Source organism: Euleptes europaea, chromosome 20 (assembly GCF_029931775.1).
Source record: "Euleptes europaea isolate rEulEur1 chromosome 20, rEulEur1.hap1, whole genome shotgun sequence".
In the NCBI taxonomy this organism is placed as follows: Eukaryota; Metazoa; Chordata; class Lepidosauria; order Squamata; family Sphaerodactylidae; genus Euleptes; species Euleptes europaea.
This window is the reverse complement of record NC_079331.1, coordinates 4,619,616-4,642,246: the sequence shown is the minus strand read 5'-3', so window position 1 is coordinate 4,642,246 and position 22,631 is coordinate 4,619,616. Positions and strand designations below refer to the sequence as shown.

Sequence of the window (22,631 nt, the reverse complement as noted above, 5' to 3'; positions counted from 1 at the left end):
GCTAAAATAGATGGGGAGGGGGGGTGTCACAGTAATACGGGGATGGGGGGGTTAAGGGAAGCCATGCCTTTGCCCGTCACCAGTGTATGCGCTCGCTGTCCCGGCTCGCTTCACCGAATCGGCGGTGGCTGCTTGCGACAGACCTGGCCGATCCATTGTCTTCCAAGTGGAGGAAACGGGAGATTCAAGTGTAGGTTCTACGGCTTCTTCTACGCATAGGTCCCTCCGGTGATGAGCAGTTCGTAAGCAGGGTCTCGACTCCTCCGGCAGAGGACGATGCAAGCACAGAGCATGCCTAAGAGCTGCGGGGGGGGGGGGGGAAGAGAAGAGAAGCAAACTGAGTGCATGTGGGAGTACCGAGGACACCTGGGACTGTCTTTTCGGCAAGCTGATCGGATGCAGAAATGTTGCTAGCGTAAGAATGTAAGAACATAAGAAAGGCCATGCTGGATCAGACCAAGGTCCATCAAGTCCAGCAGTCTGTTCACACAGTGGCCAGCCAGGTGCCTGTAGGAAGTCCCCAAATAAGACAACTGCAGCAGCAGCATTATCCTGCCTGTGTTCCCCAGCACCTCATATAAAGGCATGCTTTTCTAATACTGTAGAGAACAGGTATGCATCAGGACCAGTATCCATAAGACCATAAGGAAAGTCATGCTAGATCAGACCTAGGCCCATCAAGTCCAGCAGTCTGTTCACACTGTGGCCAACCAGGGGCCTCTAGGAAGCCCACAAGCAGGATGACTGCAGCAGCATTGTCCTGCCTGTCTTCCACAGCACCTAATATAATGCTCTTCTGATCCTGGAGAGAATAGGTATGCATCATGACTAGTAGCCATTTTGACTAGTAGCCATGTATAGCCCTCTCCTCCATGAACATGTCCACTCCCCTCTTAAAGCCTTCCCAGTTGGCAGCCATCACCACAAATGCTTTCCGGGAGCACAGAAAAGAGAAATAAACATTGCGGGTTTGACTGACGGTGCAGGAAGCAATACCAAAATCGAAATCCAGACATTTATCTCCAACTGAAGCCTCGTTATGCTTTCGACTCCTCCACACTTTGGGTGAGCTACACTTTCTAGCGGCGGATGTTTGCCCAACCTTATCGGCCGCTCCTTTCCTCGCCAACTCAAAACAGAGCAAACAGCCGAAGTCCGGCTTGCTCGGCGCTAACCGAAGTGGGTAGCAGGTCAAATGCGTCAGGCTACATGCCCGCCACAATCCATGGTGAGGCAACACAAGCCCAGAATGTTTGAAGGTGGGGGCACGTCAAACAGTTCAACACAGAGGGAGCTATTTGTAGAAGCATTCAGATTTCCTTCAAAGCAGCCGTTTTCTTGCAGGGTTGTTTGTATTTCAGCCGTCATCCAATGCACTGTGTACATTCCATATATCGCCAGCTGGCTCACTTCTGCCTTGGAGGGCTATAACCTGGGCCTCCGCTACCAAAAACCTGTCCCCTCTTGTCTTCTTCAAACGTCTTGGAAGGAGACACCAAGACAGTGAGAAGATATTTCCTTTATTGCTGGTGCATCCTAAGAACATAAGAAAAGCCCTGCTGGGTCAGACCCAGGCTCATCAAGTCCAGCAGTCTGTTCACACAGTGGCCAGCCAGGGGTCCCCAAGCCCCCAAACAAGACGACTGCAGCAGCATTATCCTGCCTGTGTTCCAAAGCTCCTAATATAATAGGCGCACTCTTCTGATCCTGGAGAGAATAGGTGTGCATCATGACTAGTATCCATTTTGACTAGTACCCATGGACAGCCCCATCCTCCATAAGCACATAAGGAAAGCCCTGCTGGATCAGACCAAGGCCAATATATACCGTGCTGGTATGCAGTAAAAGAGCTGAGTTCACCAACCGCTTCTCATATTATTTGTACAGATACATTAGTTTTCATTAGCTGCCTAGAGAGCCACAGGTTGACAGAAAAGCGGGATAGACATTCTCCAAATAAATAAATGAAAAGTGCCTGTCGTACTCAATCTCTGCTGGGCCGTCCTCATGCCCGCTTCTTCTCCAGAGGACCCCCCTCACCGTGCCGTTTGCCACAGCTACCTTTTTTAGGGGGGTGTCAGCAATGAAACACACGTTTGAAATAAAGCTGGTACTTTAAGCTTTCACATGTGAATGAAAGAAATCGCGGCCAATTCAAGTTTCCTTTGAGTACTGCAAGCCATTTCTACTGTGATCAGCTTAGCTCTTGCTAATCAGTACCTGGCCGCCGGGCATGAGAGAGGTACCCCTGTTATAGTCTGCCAATAAGCAACTCATCTGAAGGCTCTTCTTTAAAGCGCCGGACCGATAAAAACGAAACACTCCCTGTCAATTTAGGATAAGACGAAACGAGGCCGGGGCATGATTGCTCCCGAGTTGGAAGGAAAGATTCATACAGCAGGAGGAAATCTTTGGAGGCGCCTCAGCTAGGGGTTAACAACCGGTTCTGCAAAGGGGCGGAATTTTTCCCAACCTTAGGTCAATATTTCAGAACCAGCAGAACGCCCTGCCCTGAAACTCGCAATGTTTATGCAGCCTTTCAGGAAGCAACGTGACCCTGCTTCCGGAAACACAGGTTTTGTGTATTTACGTGATGCAATTTAGGGGCCAGCGTGGCGTTTATGTTCTTTTCAAAGTTAAACGTTGACGACTGGTGCCTGCTCTTGGGTCGAACGGTACACAGAAAATCAGGGGGGAAAGAGAGCTGTATATTGAGCGCGGCATTTGAGGGACCGTCTTGCTCGTTCTCCTCCTTAAAAAAAGCGATGGTCTTACCTGAATGGCGGCAAAACCCAGCGCCGCCCAAATGACGTACATCATGATCTCCTGCAGTTTCTTTACCACCAGGGCTTCGCACCCCTGAAAAACAAACACGCGCGTCAGTGATACCATATGGGGCAATTCAGTTTTGTAGAGCCTATAAAAAGGTTTTTTTTTTTTGCAAGGGACACCGGACTAGAGGAGAGCTGGGGCAACATAGCAGCTGCAGCAGGCTGCTACGGGACAGAGACCGCAGGAAGGAAAGTTTGGGTTCAAATCTTGTCTCCGACATGGAATGCACTAGGCAAACTCAGCCAAACCTTTCCCAGTCTCAAGGCCTGCTCTCTGAAAAAAGGCATGACCTGGCCCGACCAAGTGACATTTATGTCATATCCGGCCCTCGTAACAATTGAGTTCCACACCCCTGCTTAAGAAGCTCCTTGAGCCATTGATCTTGAGCAGCATAGTTTTAAGTCTAATATTGCAGGGATATAAGGACTGAAATAAATTCCGCCACTGCCAATGTAGCCTTGGGATCCCGATCACTTAATAAAAAAGGCATCATATCAGACACAGAGGCATCGGATTTATGTATTAAAAGAGGACAGATATATCATGATCTGTAAGAGCCCCGTGGCGCAGAGTGGTAAGCGGCAGTACTGCAGTCCGGTAAGCGGCAGTACTGCAGTCCAAGCTCTGCTCACGACCTGAGTTCGATCCCGACGGAAGTTGGTTTCAGGTAGCCGGCTCAAGATCGACTCAGCCTTCCATCCTTCCGAGGTCGGTCAAATGAGTACTCAGCTTGCTGGGGGTAAAGGGAAGATGACTGGGGAAGGCAATGGCCAACCACCCCGTAAACAAAGTCTGCCTAGTAAACGTCGGGATGTGACATCACCCCATGGGTCAGGAATGACCCGGTGCTTGCACAGGGGGCCTTTACCTTATATCATGATCTAAGATCCTCATAGAAATGATACTCCAAGAGCACATGAGTGCTAATGAGTCGATTGCGCCAGAAGGGCATGGGCAAGCCACTTATGCTTTGCGTGCACAAAACCCAAATGCTCGGCGCCACCGACCTCGCCATAAAGGTCCGTGGGACGAGCCAGGCTCCCCGTACAGTTGCTGATGCTGGCTTTGCAGCAGCTCAGGGGCACACTGTTGTTTTTCGTTTCTTGGAACCAGTTTGTCTTCTCCCAGTCTGTGTAGTCGCGGATGCCACAACAGTGCAGCTATATTAAAAAAAAGAGAGAGGTTATATTCAGCATTGCAAAAAAACTAAACCAGCCACTCCCCCACAGAGGAGGAGGAGGAGAAAAAAAGTTGGTTTTTATATGCTGACTTTTTCTACCACTTAAGGGAGACTCAGACTGTCTTACAACCACCTTCCCTTCCCCTCCCCACAACAGACACCCTGTGAGGCAGGTGGGGCTGAGAGAGCTCTAACAGAGCTGTGACTTGCCCAAGGTCACCCAGCTGGCTTCGTGTGGAGGAGTGGGGAAACAAATCCAGTTCACCAGATTAGCGTCTGCCGCTCATGTGGAGGAGTGGGGAATCAAACCAGGTTCTCCAGATCAGAGTCCACTGCTCCAAACCACCACTCTTAACCACTACACCACACTGGCTCTTGGTCACTTCAACACCCAGGGGGACTTCTGGGGCACACTACAGCATTGCTGCCCCTGCGTCATCCTCACACCCGCGTGCGCAAGGTGGCTTCAACTGTTTCTGCGATAGGAATCTGAACCAGAGAGACCTTCTATGCCGGTCCTGACTTCCCGCTCGGCGCTGCCACGTGGAGAATAGGACAGCCCTGCCTCGGAGGATTCAGCGTATTATCAGGACTTTGTCATTTGAAGAACTGGACGGGCGGCAGAACAGCGTCTGTTCTCACCTGTCTCTGCACGTAGTCGATAGCGCGGCTGGCAGCATCTGGGTTCGTCCCATTGTATGCGTCGTACACTTTCGTAATACTGTGATTGACTTCATCTTCCACCTGGTTTCAGGGGGAGGGGGAAAGGCAACCCCCCCAAAACAACGTCATCAATTTGGTTTGCCATTCTCGATGAGTAACTCAGCCAAACAGGATATGCATAAAACAGCGCCCTGACGCAGATGGTCCTTAAACGCTCATTCAGCGGAATACTTTGTAGCTAACATTTAGCTTTGAAAATGCCGACTACCAGTTTTTGCCTAATGGATCATTTTTTGGGGACCAGCTGAGAAGTTAGGGCAAGCACCGGCTTACCTTAAGACAAAGCAACAACGTGAATATAACATCTGTTATACTGTCCGGAGCACGGGAAAGGAAGCCGCAGGGTGACTGCACCATCCGGTACTTGAAGGGGTGTCATATAGAGGATGGTGCCGAGTTGTTTTCTTTTGCCCCCAGAAGGTCAGGCCAGAACCAACGGATTGAAATTAAATCAAAAGAGTTTCCGCCTAGACATTAGAAAGAATTTTCTAACAGTCAGAGCGGTTCCTCAGTGGAACAGGCTTCCTCGGGAGGTGGTGAGCTCTCCTTCCCTGGAGGTTTTTAAGAAGCTAGATGGCCACATGTCAGCAAAGCTGATTCTATGACCTTAAGCAGATCATGAGAGGGAGGGAATCTTGGCTATCTTCTGGGCATGGAGTAGGGGCCACTGGGGATGTGGGGGAGGTAGTTGTGAATTTCCTGCATTGTGCAGTGGATTGGACTAGATGATCCTGGTGGTCCCTTCCAACTCTGATTCTATGACTGGAAAGAGGATTGAGATAAAGTACGTACTACCTCCTGAGTAAGTGACAAATTGTGTGTGTGTGGGGGAAGCTATTTGTACCTTAATCCATGCATGAGGCCTGCGTGGTTCCGCCCCACTTTTAGGAAGGAGGGCACAAACCAAGGGCAGTAATTTTAAAATAGTTATATGCCCTCCTTTCTTCTGAGCATCTCAGGACCCAGAGCGGTGTTATCGGAACACAGGATATATCTTCACCTTGAATACCGTACCTGCCAAGAATAAGCAGGGCGAGTGGCATCACAAACCATGTGGAGAGAAAGAGAGGAGTGTCCTAACTTCCAATGGACCACGGGGTTGGAGAGGGAGGGGCCGTGGCTCGGTGGTAGAGCGTCTGCTCGGCATGCAGAAGGTCCCACGTTCAATCCCTGGCATCTCCAGTTAAAGGGACTAGGCAAGGAGGTGATGGGACAGACTCCTGCCTGGGACCCTGGAGAACCGCTGCCGGTTTGAGTAGACAATACGGACTTTAATGGACCAAGGGTCTGAGTCAGTAGAAGGCAGCTTCATGTGCTCATGAGAGATCCTGTTCTAAAGTAATCACTGCATCAGCCAGTTTTGGAGATGTGGGTGAAAGGAACTAGGGGAAAAGGCATGACTTGTAGCGGACAAGGCCGTCTAGCTGCAACAGTCCAGTCTTTACTAGTCTCTCCCTCGCCCCCACTCTTAAAATCAAGGAAATTCAGTCCGGGAAGCGAGTTTATCTGGCACCGACAGCATTCGAGGTTCAGATCCCAGGATAATTGGATTCCACACCCCGCTCGATGACCTCAAACAGTCAATTACCATTGTCTCCGGAAACCACACGGGTCGATGTGGTGTCTTTGAAAGAAAAAGACAATGAAGGGATTGTCCCCTTCGTTTCTGGGCAGTTTAACACCGACTGTGACAGATGTCTCGGGATCTGGGTGCGGCAGCGACACAAGTGTAGGTAAGCATCGCAGGCCTGCTGTGCTGACAGCGACGATTTAGCTGGGGTGTGGACCCAAAAAGAACGGAAGGGGGCCAAGAGATTCCTGTGACTCCCCCACAGGCTACGAACGACCTATTTTAAAAGGGAATTTGTATATCCTCAAACTCACCTGAAGCTAACAAAAAAGGAGGGGGAAGGGAAGAGTTATTTTGAGCTTTAACAATGGAAATTTCAGCCAAGCCAAGAAAAACTTTAAAAATAGTAGGTAGGCCCGAGAGTCATACTCCATCACCTGCCGGTGACCCGCTTCTCAACTTGCCACGGTTATTCCTTCCTAGCTCTTTATCTCTTTAAAGATTTCTAATTACTTCCTTCTGCAAGCGCGCCGCTCTTTTATTTTTAACTTTTGTAATTCTAACCTGGCAGCCTCCTCCGATTTCCCCTGCCTCGCAGATGAGTTTATAACACCCCCCCAGCCCAGCTTATTTGCAAGCCACGTTTCAAGCGCTTTGTAAAAGAGAGCAGCAGGAAAAGAGGAAGATTCTATAAAGGGAGCCATGGACCGCAGTTTGCAAGACCTGAGCAAGGCTGTTAAAGATGGGACGTTTTGGAGGATGCTGAGTCACAAGGTCGCCAGGAGTCAGAAGAGACTTGACGGCACTTAACCCGCACACACAAAGAGAGACCAATTTACCTTTGCTCGGTAGATGTAGCCCAGAACCACGACCACCACTTCCGTGACAAAAACCAACAGGAGGATGATCACAAACTAAGTATTAAGAAAAAAAAGAGACACAGTTTTAAATCTAGTCAGGGAAAGTGAAGATTAGGTATAAACATAGCTTTCCTGCTTATTGGTTACGCCAGGATAACCTAATCAGGACCTTTGGGTAACACGGAACGCGCAATCCCAGCATGTTACAGCATCTTATCTAGCAGTTATTTGAGTACACAGGCCCCCGCATCAAAGAGATCAAAAGATACAGTCAAGATCCCATCGTTGCTTTATGGGGCAGTTCCGTGGCAAACTCAAGTTACAGACATGCAAGTCTCATAAAATATTTTGCAGCTTCATTGTTTGAGCCAAACGAGTCTATTGTACGTGTTGAACACAAGCGTATCTCTGGCCCTTGGAAATGGCAGCTTGCGTTACAGGAGATGTTATTTCACCATCTCAAGTACCAACTGAGCTCCGCTTTGCTGTATTGTAATCATTTCCCCCCTCTCTTCCATGTTTTAAATCTCGTACAAGACAGTTAAAGGAAAGTTTTCCCGTCAAATCTTAAGATGCTATGAAGTAAAGGCAAAGGTAAAGGTCCCCTGTGCAAGCACTGGGTCATTCCTGACCCATGGGGTGATGTCACATCCCGACGCTGACTAGGCAGACTTTTGTTTTACGGGGTGGTTTGCCATTGCCTTCCCCAGTCGACTTCCCTTTACCCCCAGCTGGCTGGGTCCTCAATCCACCGACCTCGGAAGGATGGAAGGCTGAGTCAACCTTGAGCCGGCCACCTGAAACCGACTTCTGTCGGGATCGAGCTCAGGTCGTGAGCAGAGCTTGGACTGCAGTGCTGCAGCTTTACCACTCTGCGCCCCAGGGCTCTATTAAGATGCTACAGAAGTGGCAAAAAAGCAGGATTTATTCATGGTGACCAGATAACTTCACAATGTTGGGCCGCTTCCAAGTAAAACTGAACTGGATTGGTCTGGGTAGTGTTGCCTACTCGACAGCACATCATTGCCCCATATTTGGAGGGGAATGATGTAAGCCTCAAAAGAGAGAGAACAACCAGCGTCTGAAACAATTAAAAGCAAGCATCCCTAACCGGCAAAATAATGGAATCAGGTTGCAACAGGCTTCGAGTCATGGAGCTGAACGAGGTGATACCAAGTGGCAGGTCAGAGCAGGTAGAGAGACGCCAAGCGCCCTGCCCCAGAATGTGGTGATGGCTGCCAATTTGGAAGGCTTGAAGACGGGAGTGGACATGTTCATGGAGGAGAGGGCTATCCATGGCCAATAAACAAAATTAATACTTCCCTTCCCTCTCCAAATTAGTCCCTTCCCTCTCCAAAGCGCGCCCCCTCAGGCTCCACCGGTGGCAAAGAGGGATCTGGCAACCCTAGTGCTCGGGTCAAGGAGATCATTTTACACAGTACCATAAAAGCTGGAGATTAATTTTTGAGCAAAAGAACCAGTAAATGCTGCAGAATTTGACATTTTGCTCGCCCAACCGTCTCTTAGACGGAACAAGAGCGGACTGTTCTTAAAAAAATAATTCTGCTCTCAGAATATTTTCCATTCGTGGCAATTTGGAATGGCGCACGGAGCAGAGCGACTCTGGCACCAGAGAAAGGGAAGCGCTCACGTACCGTGGCAAGCCCACAGCGGCTCTCTCGGATCGTGGCGCAGCAGCCGATGAGGCCGATGATGAAGAGGAGGGTCCCCACGGCTATGATGACCACGGCAGGGATGAGCGTGTAGACGTCCTCGAAGAAATGGTCGTAGTCATCGTAGGTGATGAAGACGTAGGCGCCCACGTAGCACAGGATGCCCGCAGCCGCCTGGCAAGACAAAACCGGGATCAGAGCTCTGCCATGCACTGACGCTTACGCTTTGCTTCGATTCCAGTTTTTTTGTAGATTTCTGGTCGGTTCTACAACCCAAACCCTATTTATTGAATGTCTCAGCCTATTGATGGTATTAACCCACTGTGTAATCCACCTTCCCAGGGAGAATGGTGGACCATAAATACATAAAGAAATAAATCTTCCCAAAGATTATTGAATGCACTGGATTTGTCTCACCACAGAAGGAGGAGGAGAAGGAGGAGAAGAAGAGTTGGTTTTTATATGCCGACTTTCTCTACCACTTAAGGCAGAATCAAACCGGCTTCCAATCACCTTCCCTTCCCCTCCCCAACACAGACACCCTTTGAGGGAGGTGGGGCTGAGAGAGCTCTTAATAGATCTGTGACTAGCCCAAGGTCACCCAGCTGGCTTCATGTGGAGGAGTGGGGAAACCAACCCGGCTCACCAGATTAGCCTCCGCCGCTCATGTGGAGGAGTGGGGAATCAAACCCGGTTCTCCAGATCAGACTCCACCTCTCCTAACCACTACACCAAGCTGGCTCCCTTGAGAGCATTACAGGAGTAGTTTGTTTTATTGCACACCGTTTTATTGCACCTTGCAGATATTGCGTCTTTGAGCAAGTCTGTCATCGCCATTTCCCCAACACCATGTGCTCACTTGGCGTCTCCGAGGTATGGCTGGATATACATTACCGCTGCATGTGGCATTGGGTAAGCAGTCTCTTGGCCAAACTGGCATTGGGTGAATAACCTCTTGGCCAAACTAGGGGGTGAATGAAAGAAGTTTGACTTTCACATGGATTCAGCTGAGGTCTATATATCCCGCCTCCCACAAATGATCAGGAAAAAAAGCAGGCGCTCTTTGACTTACACAGACATACCTTGCTTGGTAGAGAGCTACTTCACCCATCCATATACAGTTCAATTAGAATAATAGAATCATAGAGTTGGAAGGGACCACCAAACCTCCTGCATAGTGCAGGAAATTCACAACTACCTCCCCCCCACATACCCCCAGAGACCCCTACTCCATGCCCAGAAGATGGCCAAGGTGCCCTCCCTCTTATCATCTGCCTAAGGTCACAGAATCAGTGTTGCTGACAGATGGCCATCTAGCCTCTGCTTAAAAACCTCCAGGGAAGGAGAGCTCACCACCTCCCGAGGAAGCCTGTTCCACTGTGAAACCGCTCTAACTGTTAAAAAATTATTCCTAATGTCTAGAGGGAAACTCTTTTGATTTAATTTCAACCCGTTGGCTCTGGTCCGACCTTCTGGGGCAACAGAAAATAGCAGAATTATGCTAATCTCTTAACAAAAAAAAGAAGGGGGGGGACTTAGAACAGGCCTTCTCCAACTGCACAGGCGTCAGGTTTGAGATTCCGGCCCCATCAGGAGCAAAAACATTTTAAATGCATCCTCTGGGGTGTGTTTTCCTAATCTGTGCCTTGACTCCACCATCTTCTAGGCTGTCCCGCAAGACAGCCAGTGGCCCCATACACGCTTGGCTTTGCCAAGACACTCAGATCCCGAGCGCCGCAGTCTCCGTGTGCTTCCAAGTGTCAAATTCTCTGCATCGAGACTGCGGCTCACTGCAGCGCCACTTCAGAAAACAAGCGCGCGACGGTGTCAGGACCTCGGCAGGCAGGCGTGCTACAATCAGGAGCCCGTCCCTGTTCCCGCCCCTCCCCAACGTAGGACACCAAGTGAACAGAAAGCTCATTTTAAATCTCAACCCGAGAGACACAGATTGAGACATGGCCTGTGAACGAGGGCAGCCAAAACCGGAACCCAGTCCTAAAATAATCAGGACCTATTTGGCTCGAGCAGCGTAATCCTATTACAAGATACTATTCTTCGGCAGCAGGAATTTGAGCTTTAGGCTGCTAAGTATGCGGCCCTGCACATCAGCAGTTGCACCCGATGGTACTTGGTTGTTTACAGCAATTAGCATGCCATCAGGTCCTTAGCATGTCTCAGTCAGGGTATTTCCTGTCTGGCAAAGAAATCCTCCCTAAAGCTTTGGGGTGAACATATGCTTTCCATTCGCCGGTCCTCAATGAGCGCATTCACAGATCACCTATAATGGGGCAAGTGAGAATTCAGCTCAGGAAGCCTTGCGTAAATAAAAAATGTTTTGCATGTTCTTCCTAAAGTCTCTAAGGGGCATTCCACTAATGGGGCAACTGAGTATTCAGCTCAGGAAACCTCGCCTAAATAAAAAAATGTTTTGCGTGTTCTTCCTAAAAGTCTCTAAGGGGCATTCCACTCAGACTATCATGAGGCAAGGAAGAAGAAGAGTTGGTTTTTATATGCCAACTTTCTCTACCACTCAAGGAAGAATCAAACTGGCTTACAATCGCCTTCCCTTCCCCTCCCCACAACAGACACCCTGTGAGGTCGGTGGGGCTGAAAGGGCTCTAACAGAGCTGTGACTTGCCCAAGGTCACCCAGCTGGCTTCGTGTGGAGTGGGGAAACAAATCAATTTCACCAGATTAGCCTCCGCTGCTCGTGTGGACGCACGGGGACTCAAACCCGGTTCTCCAGATCAGAGTCCGCTGCCCTTAACCATTACACCACGCTGACTCTCTAAAATGTTCAGGGGCAACCAAAGCAGGGCCTCTGAAAAAGACTGAACAGGGAGGGGCGACCAAATATCAATAATGGAGGTAGCCACTCATGTGTCTGCATTATTAGGGGGACACCCTCTGTAACCGGACAAAGCAATGTTAACTGAAAGGGACCAAACGCAGCTCTCTGCCTTGCCTCGGCTTCAAGCGGGAACTCGCCAAGAACCAGGTCCGGGCCACAGTTTCAAATTGGCGTTTTCCACCAGTTTGGCTACAGGTTCGCCACAAACCTAATCCCCGCGAATTACATTCAGAGGGTTGGAACAGGCTGGCTGAACACTTAGCAGAACAATGCAGCGGGGGGGAAAAGGGTTCACAGAATTACAATGTAAGCTGCAGGTAAAAACACCGCTGCGAGAACGTAATTGAAACAGGTGCTTAATGGAACTCAGCGCACCATCGCAAGAGGATGACATTTTACGCGGGGCACGTTTTGGAGACCGCGAGCCACCCAAGAAGAGATGGGAAATACTGTAATTATTAACCGTTGCTTAGCAATGAAGGCTCAGAAATAGCTCGCTAATGATGTCAACTCCCGCACCAAAGGCTCCGAGATGCCTGGCGGAAAGAAGCATAAAGGAAAATCCAGAATTAGGTTAATGGCCGACCGCTCCTTTTTTCTCCTGTAATAGTTTAATGGCATGTTAATCCGCTTCTCCCACTTTTCCCCCACTCGCTCAGAGTTGGTCATTTTAACTCCCGGAGAAACCAGGTCACCTAGTTAAAGCTTTTAATTGATCGGACTTCGTAAGAGATTTCATTCATTTACAAAAGATTCTGGATAATCTAGATAGGGCCAGTGTGGGTGTAGTGGCTGAGAGCGGCGGACTCTAATCTGGAGAACCGGGTTTGATTCCCCACTCCTCCACATGGGTGGTGGACTCTGATCTGGAGAACCGGGTTCGATTTGCCACTCCTCCACCTGAAGCCTGCTGGGTGACCTTGGGCTAGTCACAATTCTCTCTGAGCCCTACCTACCTCACAAGGTGTCTGTTGTGGGGAGAGGAAGGGAAGGCGATTGTAAGCTGGTTTGATTCTCCTTAAAAAGGTAGAGAACAAAGCCAGGGGGTTTAAACCAGATATCTGTTATCACAAAGGTCTGTTATCACAAAGGCCAGATCCCCCTAAAGGTCCCCAGCAGATCTTTTTTTTTAAAAAAGATCTGTATTTCTGCATATTTCTGCAATTTGCAATTTTCTCTTAAGGCCTTTCTGAAGTGGGAATCCCTGGGGGGTGAGAATGTCCAAGAACGCATTGTCTCTGCCTTCCCACCCGTGGGGGCTCCTCGTAAACATTCCTGATACTGTAAGCTACATCTGTCCCAACTACCAATAAAATCTGATCAGTATATTAACTGCACAAGCAACATTAAGAAGAAGAGTTGGTTTTTATATGCCGACTTTCTCTACCACTGAAGGAAGAATCAAACCGGCTTACAATCACCTTCCTTTGGTTTTTATATGCAGACTTTCTCTACCACTTAAGGAAGAATCAAACTGGCTTACAATGACCTTCTCTTCTCCTCCCCATAACAGACACCCTGTGAGGTAGGAGAGGCTGAGAGAGCTCTAAGAGAACTGTGACTAGCCCAAGGTCAGCCAGCAGGCTTCATGTGTAGGAGTGGGGAGACCAACCCGGTTCACCAGATTAGACAGTGGAGGAGTGGGGAATCAAACCTGGTTCTCCAGATCATTCGGTCCAAAGTACTGCTCTTAACCACTACACCACGCTGGCTTGGTATGTTCAGAAAACTACCATCACCCCAAAAATATTAAAACAGCATCTGTGTTAAGCTTTCAGGACCCCAGCTGACCGGCTCCAGGAGTCCATGGAGATCCTCTCCGAATGAGAAGCCTGCCCGCTAGGGTCAAGGATTAGCAGGAAGTACATCGCCCATTGGCAGACCACAATGGTCGGTGGGAGAAACTTGAGAATTATTGCCATATGGCTCAGCCACACTGCTCTGATCAAATAAAGGCCGTCTGTCCTTAAGGGCGCATAATCAGCGTCACTTTAACACACCCTGCTGTGCCTTAACTGTTGAGAAATGCAAAGTATGCACCTTGGCTTTATGAATACACCCGTGAATCGCTGGAGAGGCTAGTAAAGAACAAGGCTGGCTATGCAAGAATGAACGCCACTTAAGATCACTGGCCTGCTTTATTCTTTTTAAAAGGCCAATCAGCATGTAAGATGCAGGTGTTTCCAGGTGGGTGCAGAAAGGGGGGGGAAATGGAACTTGCAAACACAAAAAGTATGGGGAGGCCTTTCGGAGAACATCCAAGTCAGCTGTTTACAATGGATGTCAGGTAACCCCCTTGACCAGCTGAGAACATTTAAAAGTTAAAGCTGACTTTAGGTCATATTACACAGGAATTACACACCTTAAAGACTAACAAAACTTATTCCGGTATGAGCCTCTGAGAGGGAGGTCTCGCTTCTTCAGATGTACAGAAGGGGACAGCCATTATGCCTGGTTAAATGCCCAGACAAGACAAACATGGTAGAAAAGGAGCACCGCATTAGCTACAAAGAAAAAGTAGACCTTTATAACCCGCTTTTCTCTACCTTCAAGGAGACTCAAAGCGGCCTACAATTCCCTTCGCCCCCCCCCCCCACAACAGACACCCTGTGAGGTAGGTGGGGCGGAGAGAGTTCAGAGAGAACTGTGACTGGCCCAAGGTCACCCAGCAGGCTTCGTGTGTAGGAGTGGGGAATCGAACCCCGTTCTCCAGATTAGAGTCCACCGCTCTTAATCACTACGCTGCCTCTCGGAAGACACGTGTAGACAGAAAAGTTCTCGTCAAAAATTACAGGCCTTCTCAAACACTACTCTCTCCTCACCCCTAACTCCTATTCTATGCTGGAACCCGGGTGCCTTCCCTCGCACTTTTTCGACAGTCCAAGGCGGGACACGCGGAACCGAGAAAACAGACCGGAATCACCAGCATTAGATAGGAGCCGCGCAATTTACAAAGGCATCTTTATCCTTTAAAGAACTCCAGTGTGCCGGAGATAATATAACTATGGTGCCTGCAGAGGAGGAACAGGGAAAGAATTAAAAAGCGAGGTGGGGGGGAGAGAGAGAGCGGGAAGAAGAGAAAGACGAGCCTAACAATAGTCCCATTCTCTTGCACTGGCTGGATCACATGTCTCCGTAACCTGAACTGACTTCAGCGCTTCCAGATTCCTTGGGAGCTGCAGGCAAAACAAAGACGCCTCACACCAAACTGCAGAAAGCTCCTTCCAAGACGAAGCTAAGAAATCCCCGGCTGCCGTACCTAGACAGATAATGAAGAGGTACCCAAAGGGCTCCCTAGAGTCAGAGAGGAGAGGATCCTACACCAGCAAGACTTAACGGATGTGTTTTAAGAGACCAGGGTCCACCGTTTGGCCCTGGAGGTTCATCTCTCTCCAGCAAAGTTCAAATTTCACCTGTTCTCTCCTCCCCTTCAGAAGGAAATGTTAGCTGCGGTTCTCAGGTTCCAGTTGCAGGAATAATTCATGGGGTTCAGGTACCGATGGACCGTATCTGATTCATCCCACCTACACTCACATGAAGCTGCCTTATACTGAATCAGACTCCCTTGGTCCATCAAACTCAGTATTGTCTACTCAGACCAGCAGCAGCTCTTCAGGGTCTAAGGCGGAGATCATTCACATCACCCACTTGCCTGGTCCCTTTAACTGGAGATGCCGGGGATTGAACCTGGGACCTTCTGCATGCCAAGCAGAGGCTCTACCACTGAGCCACGGCCCCTCCCCTAAATGTTGAACACATGAACACATGAAGCTGCCTTATACTGAATCAGACCCTCGGTCCACTGAAGTCAGTATTATCTACTCAGACCGGCAGCGTCTCTCCAGGGTCTCGGGCGGAGGTCTTTCACATCACCAACCTTCCTAGTCTCTTTAGCTGGAGATGCCAGGGATTGAACCTGGGGCCTTCTGCATGCCAAGCAGAGGCTCTACCACTGAGCCACGGCCTCTCCTCACAACCGCTCACTACGGGGGGCGGGGGACAGGAAAAGCTGTACCCCTGCGCAGAATGCTTCAGACCCTTTGTTGCATCGGCGTATTTATAATTTGTAAGCCGCTTCGCGTGGTCTGGGACAGGGAAGCGATTCGGAACAGAAAGGGCAAAATGTTTTCGCTGGCAAGCGTCAACTCTATTGTTCCAAAAATCTTTTTTTTTTAAAGACAAGAAAGCTTACAATATAAGCCTGTGTGCAGACACCACCCTATAGTAGACCAAGGTGAAAGGGACAGGAGAAGCGAACAACCCGGGAAGGCGAGACCTCTTTCCAGCCCGGCTTCCCTTCCCTTTGTAGTTCAAAGTTGCATAGCCAATGTGGTGTGACCGCGTTGTACTATGATCAAGAGGCTTACGATCAAATCCTCAACTCCGCCATGAGTAGTTTATCTTGAGTCTGTGGTTTATCTTGGGACTAGTCAGCTCTGGCTGTCAGAATTGTTGCAATTGCAGGGTGGGGAGAAGAGGGCAGAGAAGAGAGCCACATATGCCAAGCTGAGATCATTGATATTTAATTAACGATAACCATTTTGGACTTTTGTACCGAGGCATTTCTTCAAAACGCTACAGGAAACATGTCCCGGAATGCGCAACCCCCCCCTCGAATCACCGAAGTCCAGACGCTGAATTCCTATGCCGCGTGAACTTTCCAAAATTACTACGTTTCTGCTGTCGTAAAACACCTAAATCTGATCTAGAACGCTCTTGTTTGACAAGCCAAAGAAGACGCCGTCGCAGAGAAGCTGAAAACTATGCTCTGTCACAGGTTGTGAGAAAACTATAATAAAACCCCAGTAATGTGAACAAAACCATAAACAGACATACTTTATCTGTTAAACCATACAGAATCTCTGTTACTCTGAGAACACAGTACTATGTAACCCGCTCTGAGCCTGGGTTTGGCTGGTATACAGCGGGATACACATCCAACAATAAACAAAGTCTGTTTAGACATTGGCTATGGGGAGAAATACGGCCAGAACGCATTATTATTATTATTATTAACTTCATTTATACCCCTTTTCCCTAGCGGGGACCAAAACCAGCTTACAGCATTTTCCTCTCCTCCATTTAATCCCCACAACCACCCTGTGGGGCTCAGTGTGTGACTGGCCCAAGGTCGCCCAGCACACTTCCACGGCAGAGTGGAGATTCGAACCTGGGTCTCCTGGGTCCTAGCCCAGAACTCTAGCCACTGCACCACGCTGGCTCGCTATGCCGTGGGAAACGGGCGAGGGCTTCCTTTGAAACCAGTTGCTCTGTGCCCGTCTGAACACATTTTTGAAACAGCTGGGAAGAGGAGCCCAGAGTTACAGTAACTTGAACTTCAGGCTGCCACCCTAGGAATAGTGAACGGTTCAGGCTGCTGACAGTCTTAGGTTGGATTTCCTTTGCTTAAGACAATCTCACGTGCGAGGTCTGTGCGGCTGTTTATCCCCCTTTCCAAGATATTTACTGAACTGCTGTTCTACTAACCTACGTACACTGTCTTTAACAGCTGGGATAGCAAATAATAATAATAGGAATGGGGATTTGAACCACTTTTTTGCCATCAAGACAAAACTGACTTATGGTGACCCCTCATGGGGGTTTTCAAGGCAAGAGATGTTCAGACGTGGTTTGCCGTTGCCTGCCTCTGCACAGCGACCCTGGACTTCCTTGGTGGTCTCCCATCCAAATGTAACCAGGGCTGACCCTGCATAGCTTCGGAGAGCTGACAAGATCAGGCAGGCCTAGTCCATCCAGGTCAAAGCAAGAGATGTTCAGAGGTGGTTTTGCCATTTCCTGCCTCCGCATAGTGACCCTGGACGTCCTTGGCGGTCTCCCATCCAAGTACTAACCAGGGCCGACCCTGCTTAGCTTCCAAGACCTGATGAGATTGGGCTAGCTTGGGCCATTCAGGTCAGGGCAAGAGACGTTCAGAGGTGGTTTGCCATTGCCTGCCTTGGCGTAGCGACCCTGGACTTCCTTGGTGGTCTTCCATCCAAGGACTAACCAGGACTGATCCTGCTTAGCTTCTGAGATCTTACGAAATCAGGCTCGCCTGGCCCATCCCGGTCAAAGCAAGAGACGAACAGAGGTGGTTTGCCATTGCCTGCCTCTGCGTAGCAACCCTGGACTTCCTTGGTGGCTTTCCATCCAAGGAGTAACCAGGGCCTACCCTGCTTAGCTTTGGAGGTCTGAAGAGATCAGGCTAACCTGGGCCAACCAAGTCAGGGCTTAAACTGCTACAGCCGAGTCTGATTTATAAACACGAGGTCAACAGTAATGCAAGACAAACACAGATATGGCCAGTTCGGACATGGGCCTAACTCTCTACGGCACCCTATCCCACGCCCCACATTCCCCTACTTTGGGGGGCACCTCATCTGTACGTTGCCCCCAGATACTATAGCTGCTTGAAAAAATACCGGGCAGGGCAGCTGGGAGAGTTGCGGGAGCCCCTAATGGTCAGCTGTCCTCCACACTATCACGTTCCTTTCTTCTTGCAGCAAGGGTGTTAAATACTCTCATGTGCTACTTGGCGCTGTTTCAAACAAGGCCGCACACTCCAAGTGTTAAAAGCGCAGGAAAACAAGGGAACCCAGTTTGAGACACCCTCAGCCACGACTCCTGAAAAGCCAGATCTCAATAGATGGTGGGGGGGGGGGAACCATCCATTTTGCGCAACGTGCAGCTATTTTGGTTACGACCCATGCTCCTGTGACCTGCATTTGGGCCAAAAACGCCCGGTCCTCACCAGCAAGCTCACTTGGGCCAAAACCTCCATCTCTTTCTGCCCTTCCTCCCCCCTCAAAATATGCACACACTCATTTGGGAAAAAAATTAAAATCCCGGGAGGGGCTTTTTATCTTTTTTAAAGGATGAGCCAAACCCCTGTGCTGCTACTAAGCGGTCCAAATTCCTTCACCGATTGAGATTCGCCACAACTGAAAGGCTGCTCTTCCGCCCCCTCCCCTCCGAGGCGCAAACGAGGGGATTTTGGGAAGCGGGGTGGGACAGGAAGCTGAAGGAAGGGGGAGGACTAAAAATAAGAAAAGATGAGCAACGCCACGTCTGATCAGCAACGCCACGCCACGTCTAACTGCATCACTGTGGATTAGGTCATACCTGACATCATGAGTTGGGCTGTTCAAGAAAACAAACTCACTTTTGGATGTGAAGAAGAAGAGTTGGTTATTATATCCCAACTTTCTTTACCACTTAAGGAAGAATCAAACCGGCTAACAACCACCTCCCCTCCCCACCCCCACAACAGACACCCTGTGAGGCAGGTGGGGCTGAGAGAGCGGTGACTAGCCCAAGGTCACCCAGCTGGCTTCGTGTGTAGGAGTGGGGAAACAAATCCAGTTCACCAGATTAGCCTCCACCGCTCATGTGGAGGAGGAGTGGGGAATCAAACCGGTCTGACAGATCAGGGTCCACCGCTCCATACCACCACTCTTAACCACTACACCACGCTGGCTGAGTGTACCGGCCACGCAAAGGGCCTCCTTCCACCGGCCAGACACGAGAATCCATTTAAAATCGGCCTCCGCTCCTAGTTTAGAGCATTCAGAAGTGACGGTTTCAAATCTTGCCTGGTATCATTTGTGGTGGTGGTGGGGGGGGGGGGGGAAATGCCCTTGCACCAGTTCTCCTCCCCCACATCTTTGCCAAATCTGGGTCACTAGAGAGTGCAGCAAGGGCACAACCGGAGAGGCCTGCATGTCTGGTTTTTGTGAATGACCGCTGCTACAACAAGCTTTCTCTCCCATGCGCCATCGAAGGCCTGCCTACTCTATCGGCTTCACAGCATCCCTCAATCGCTGCTTTTAAAAACCGGCTGCAAAATTACGGGATGTCGCCTGCTGCTTCGTAGAGGCAAAACTGAACGAGGAATAAAAAATAGCCGGGGATGGGGAACCGTCCCGAACCCCTTCCCCAGCCCGCTGCACCCTCTCCGCGCGAGAGAGGCTTCTCCCGCAAAATCCACCCCATCGTCCCCCTTGCCTTAGAATGCAACAGCTTTTGGGGAGGAGAAAAAAAAATTGAGCATGGAGGGTGGGGGGAAAGCTTAAATCCCCTCCTGAACAGGGGGGGGGGGAGAAAAGCTTCAGCCCCATTCCCCAAAGTGGGGGAGGGGGGGACAGAACGGGAAGAAAAAGCTCTAAATTCTGCCCCTGATAATTTGGTTGGGAAGGAGTAAAAAAAAGAGATTCAATCCCCCCCATGGTAATTTGAAAGGGGGACGACGACAAGAAAGCAACACTTCAACTCCATACCCAGCAATTTTGGGGAGGGGGAAAGAGAAAATAGCTTCAATAATTTATGGAGAAGGAAAGGAAAAGGGGGGGGGAGAGAAGCTTCAATTCCCTCCATCGGTGACCCACAAAGAGAACAAGGGACCTGCCTATTGTGGCGTATGAAATGTGGGTGTGCTTAAGGGGGCGGGTGGGAGAAGAACGGGGGGGGGGGCTCAATCCATCCATCCACCCCCCTCCCCATAATTCCATGAAACCAGGAAGCCAGGCAAGCAATTTGGGTAGGTGGGTGAGCAGTAAGGAAGGCCATCCTTGAAGGGGTAGGGGGGAAAGGGGTGGAGAAGGAACAGGCTGAGTGAGTGGGGCCCCCTCAATACATCCATCCTCCTCCCCATAATTCCATGAAACCAGGAAGTCAGAGAAGCAATTTGGTGGGTGGGTGAGGAGTAAGGAAGGACATCCTCCAAAAGAAGGGGGAATGGGGTGGGGGGGAGAAGGGGTGGGGGGAACAGGGGAGAGAAGAAATAGGAGTGGGGAGGAAAGGGAAAGGGGCGGGGGAAATGGGAGAAATAGGGGTGGGGGAAGGGGGAGGAATAGGGGAAGGGGAGAAAGGGGTGGGGGAAATGGGGATCGGGAGAAATAGGGTGGGGGGAGAAATAGGGGTGGGGGAGAAAGGGGAAATAGGGGAGGGGAGAAATAGGTAGGGGGAGAGGGAAATAGGGGAGGGGGAAATAGGGGAGGGGGGAGGGGAGAAGGGGAAATAGGGGAGGGGAGAAATAGGGGAGGGAGAAATAGGGGAGGGGCAGAAAGGGGAAATAGGGGAGGGGAGAAATGGGTAGGGAGAGAAAGGGAAATAGGGGAGGGGGAGAAAGGGGAAATAGGGGAGGGGAGAAAGGGGAAATAGGGGAGGGGGAGAAAGGGAAATAGGGGAGGGGCAGAAGGAGAAATAGGGGAGGGGGAGAAAGGGAAATAGGGAGGGGGAGAAATGGGGAGGGGAGAAATGGGGAGGGGGAGAAATGGGGAGGGGGAGAAATGGGGAGGGGGAGAAGGGAAATAGGGGAGGGGGAAAATAGGGGAGGGGGAAAATAGGGAGGGGAGAAGGGAAATAGGGTAGGGGAGAAATGGGTAGGGGGAGAAATGGGGGAGGGGAAAAAGGAGAAATAGGGGAAGGGAGAAATAGGGGAGGGGGAGAAGGAGAAATAGGGGAGGGGGAGAAGGGGAAATAGGGTAGGGGGAAAACGGGAGGGGAGATAAAGAAAGGCAACACGCAGAGACTGGCAGCCCTCTCCCTCCATACACGGGGGGGTTTCGCCCCCCCCACAAGTGGAAGGGAGGACGGGGGTGGGAGGGGGGTGGGATAAGACGGTTGGGTGGGTGGGGGGCAGAGCGGACCCCTCCTCCCCTCCCCCCCCGGCCCTCCTCACCCAGAAGATGAGGTTGAGGAACACGAGGACGGTCTTGGAGGAGGTGATGCCGCACTGCCCCATGGCCGCCGCCAACGCTGCCCGCCCGCCCGCCGGCCCCAACGCCGCCGCCGCGCCGCCAGCTGGCCCCGACGCCCCTCCGCGGCCCCGCCCCCCTCGCGGCTACGACGGCGGCGGAGGAGGAGACAGGCAGGCAGGCAGGCAGGCAGGGAGGAGGCCCAAGATGGCCGCCGCCGCCCGCCCCCGTCCCGTGAGCGGGGGGATGACGCAGGCGCGCCTCCGACGCCGCTCCGGAGGCGGGTCCCCAGCTTCGGGCGGGGCGGGCCCGTTCCGGGAGAGTTCGGGGGTGGGCGGGGCCTCGTGGAGGTCGAGCGACCCACGCTAAACCGACCTGGTCAGCTCTCGGAAGCTGGGGAGGGGCCGTGGCTCAGGGGCAGAGCGTTCTGCCCCGGCGTGCGGAAGGCCCCGGGTTCGATCCCCCGGCGTCTCCAGTTCAAGGGACCAGGCAAGGAGGTGATGGGAAAGACCTCCGCCTGAGACCCTGGAGAGCCATAGAGAGGGGCTGTGGCTCAGTGGCAGAGCCTCTTCTTGGCCTGCAGAAGGTCCCAGGTTCAATTCCCCCGCATCCCCAGTTAAAGTAGCAGGGACTAGGTGATGGGAGACACCTTGATCTGAGACCCTGGCTCAGTGGTGGAGCATCTGCTTGGCATGCAGAAGGTCCCAGGGTCAGCATCTCCAGAGCCGCTGCCGGTCCATGGAAGGCTCTCAGGCTGAGGTCTTTCGCATCATCTACTTGCCTAGTCCCTAACTGGAGATGTCGGGGATTGAGCCTGGGACCTTCTGTATGCCAAGCAGGTTCTACCACTGAGCCAGGGTCTCAGGCGGAGGTCTTTCACCTGCTTGCCTAGTCCCTTTAGTTGGAGATGTCGGGGATTGAACCTGGAACCTGGGACCTTCTGCATGCCAAGCAGATGCTCTACCACTCAGTTCTCCAGATCAGAGTCCCCCGCTCATGTGGAGGAGTGGGGGATCGAAACCCGGTTCTCCAGTCCACCGCTCCTAACCACCGCTCTTAACCATTGCACCACGCATCCTAGGGAAAAACCTTGCACAGGGCCAGTAGGGTGGTGGATTTGCTGCCATCTTGTGGCTCTTGTGGGATTTGCTGCCATCTGCAGGGCATTCCTGGAAGTATCTCGGGCATCTCTTCAAAGAAAAGCCTGTCGCCTCTATAGCCTGTTGGCTAATTTAGAAGAAGAGGAG

At 50.9% G+C, this 22,631-nt stretch overlaps 1 protein-coding gene across 1 annotated transcript; it reads right to left on the bottom strand.

The window, feature by feature from the left end:
• Window positions 1-174: 174 nt before the first annotated feature.
• TSPAN3 (tetraspanin 3) lies at window positions 175-21,454 on the bottom strand. The gene is made up of 7 exons (XM_056865813.1): window positions 21,369-21,454; window positions 8,821-9,012; window positions 7,145-7,219; window positions 4,655-4,756; window positions 3,840-3,992; window positions 2,776-2,859; window positions 175-302 (listed from the first exon to the last, which is right to left on the bottom strand). Exons 1-7 carry the CDS (start codon window positions 21,429-21,431, stop codon window positions 210-212), a joined length of 762 nt encoding a protein of 253 aa, XP_056721791.1. The 5' UTR covers window positions 21,432-21,454; the 3' UTR covers window positions 175-209.
• Window positions 21,455-22,631: the final 1,177 nt, after the last annotated feature.

Excerpts from the sequence above, each read along its gene's own strand:
- TSPAN3 (XM_056865813.1), bottom strand. The coding sequence starts at position 21,431 with ATGGGGCAGTGCGGCATCACCTCCTCCAAGACCGTCCTCGTGTTCCTC. Across the intron at positions 9,013-21,368 it reads TCCTCAACCTCATCTTCTGG|GCGGCTGCGGGCATCCTGTG; the intron begins GTGAGGAGGGCC and ends TTGTCTTGCCAG. Across the intron at positions 2,860-3,839 it reads CCACGGACCTTTATGGCGAG|GGGTGCGAAGCCCTGGTGGT; the intron begins GTCGGTGGCGCC and ends TTTGTTTTTCAG.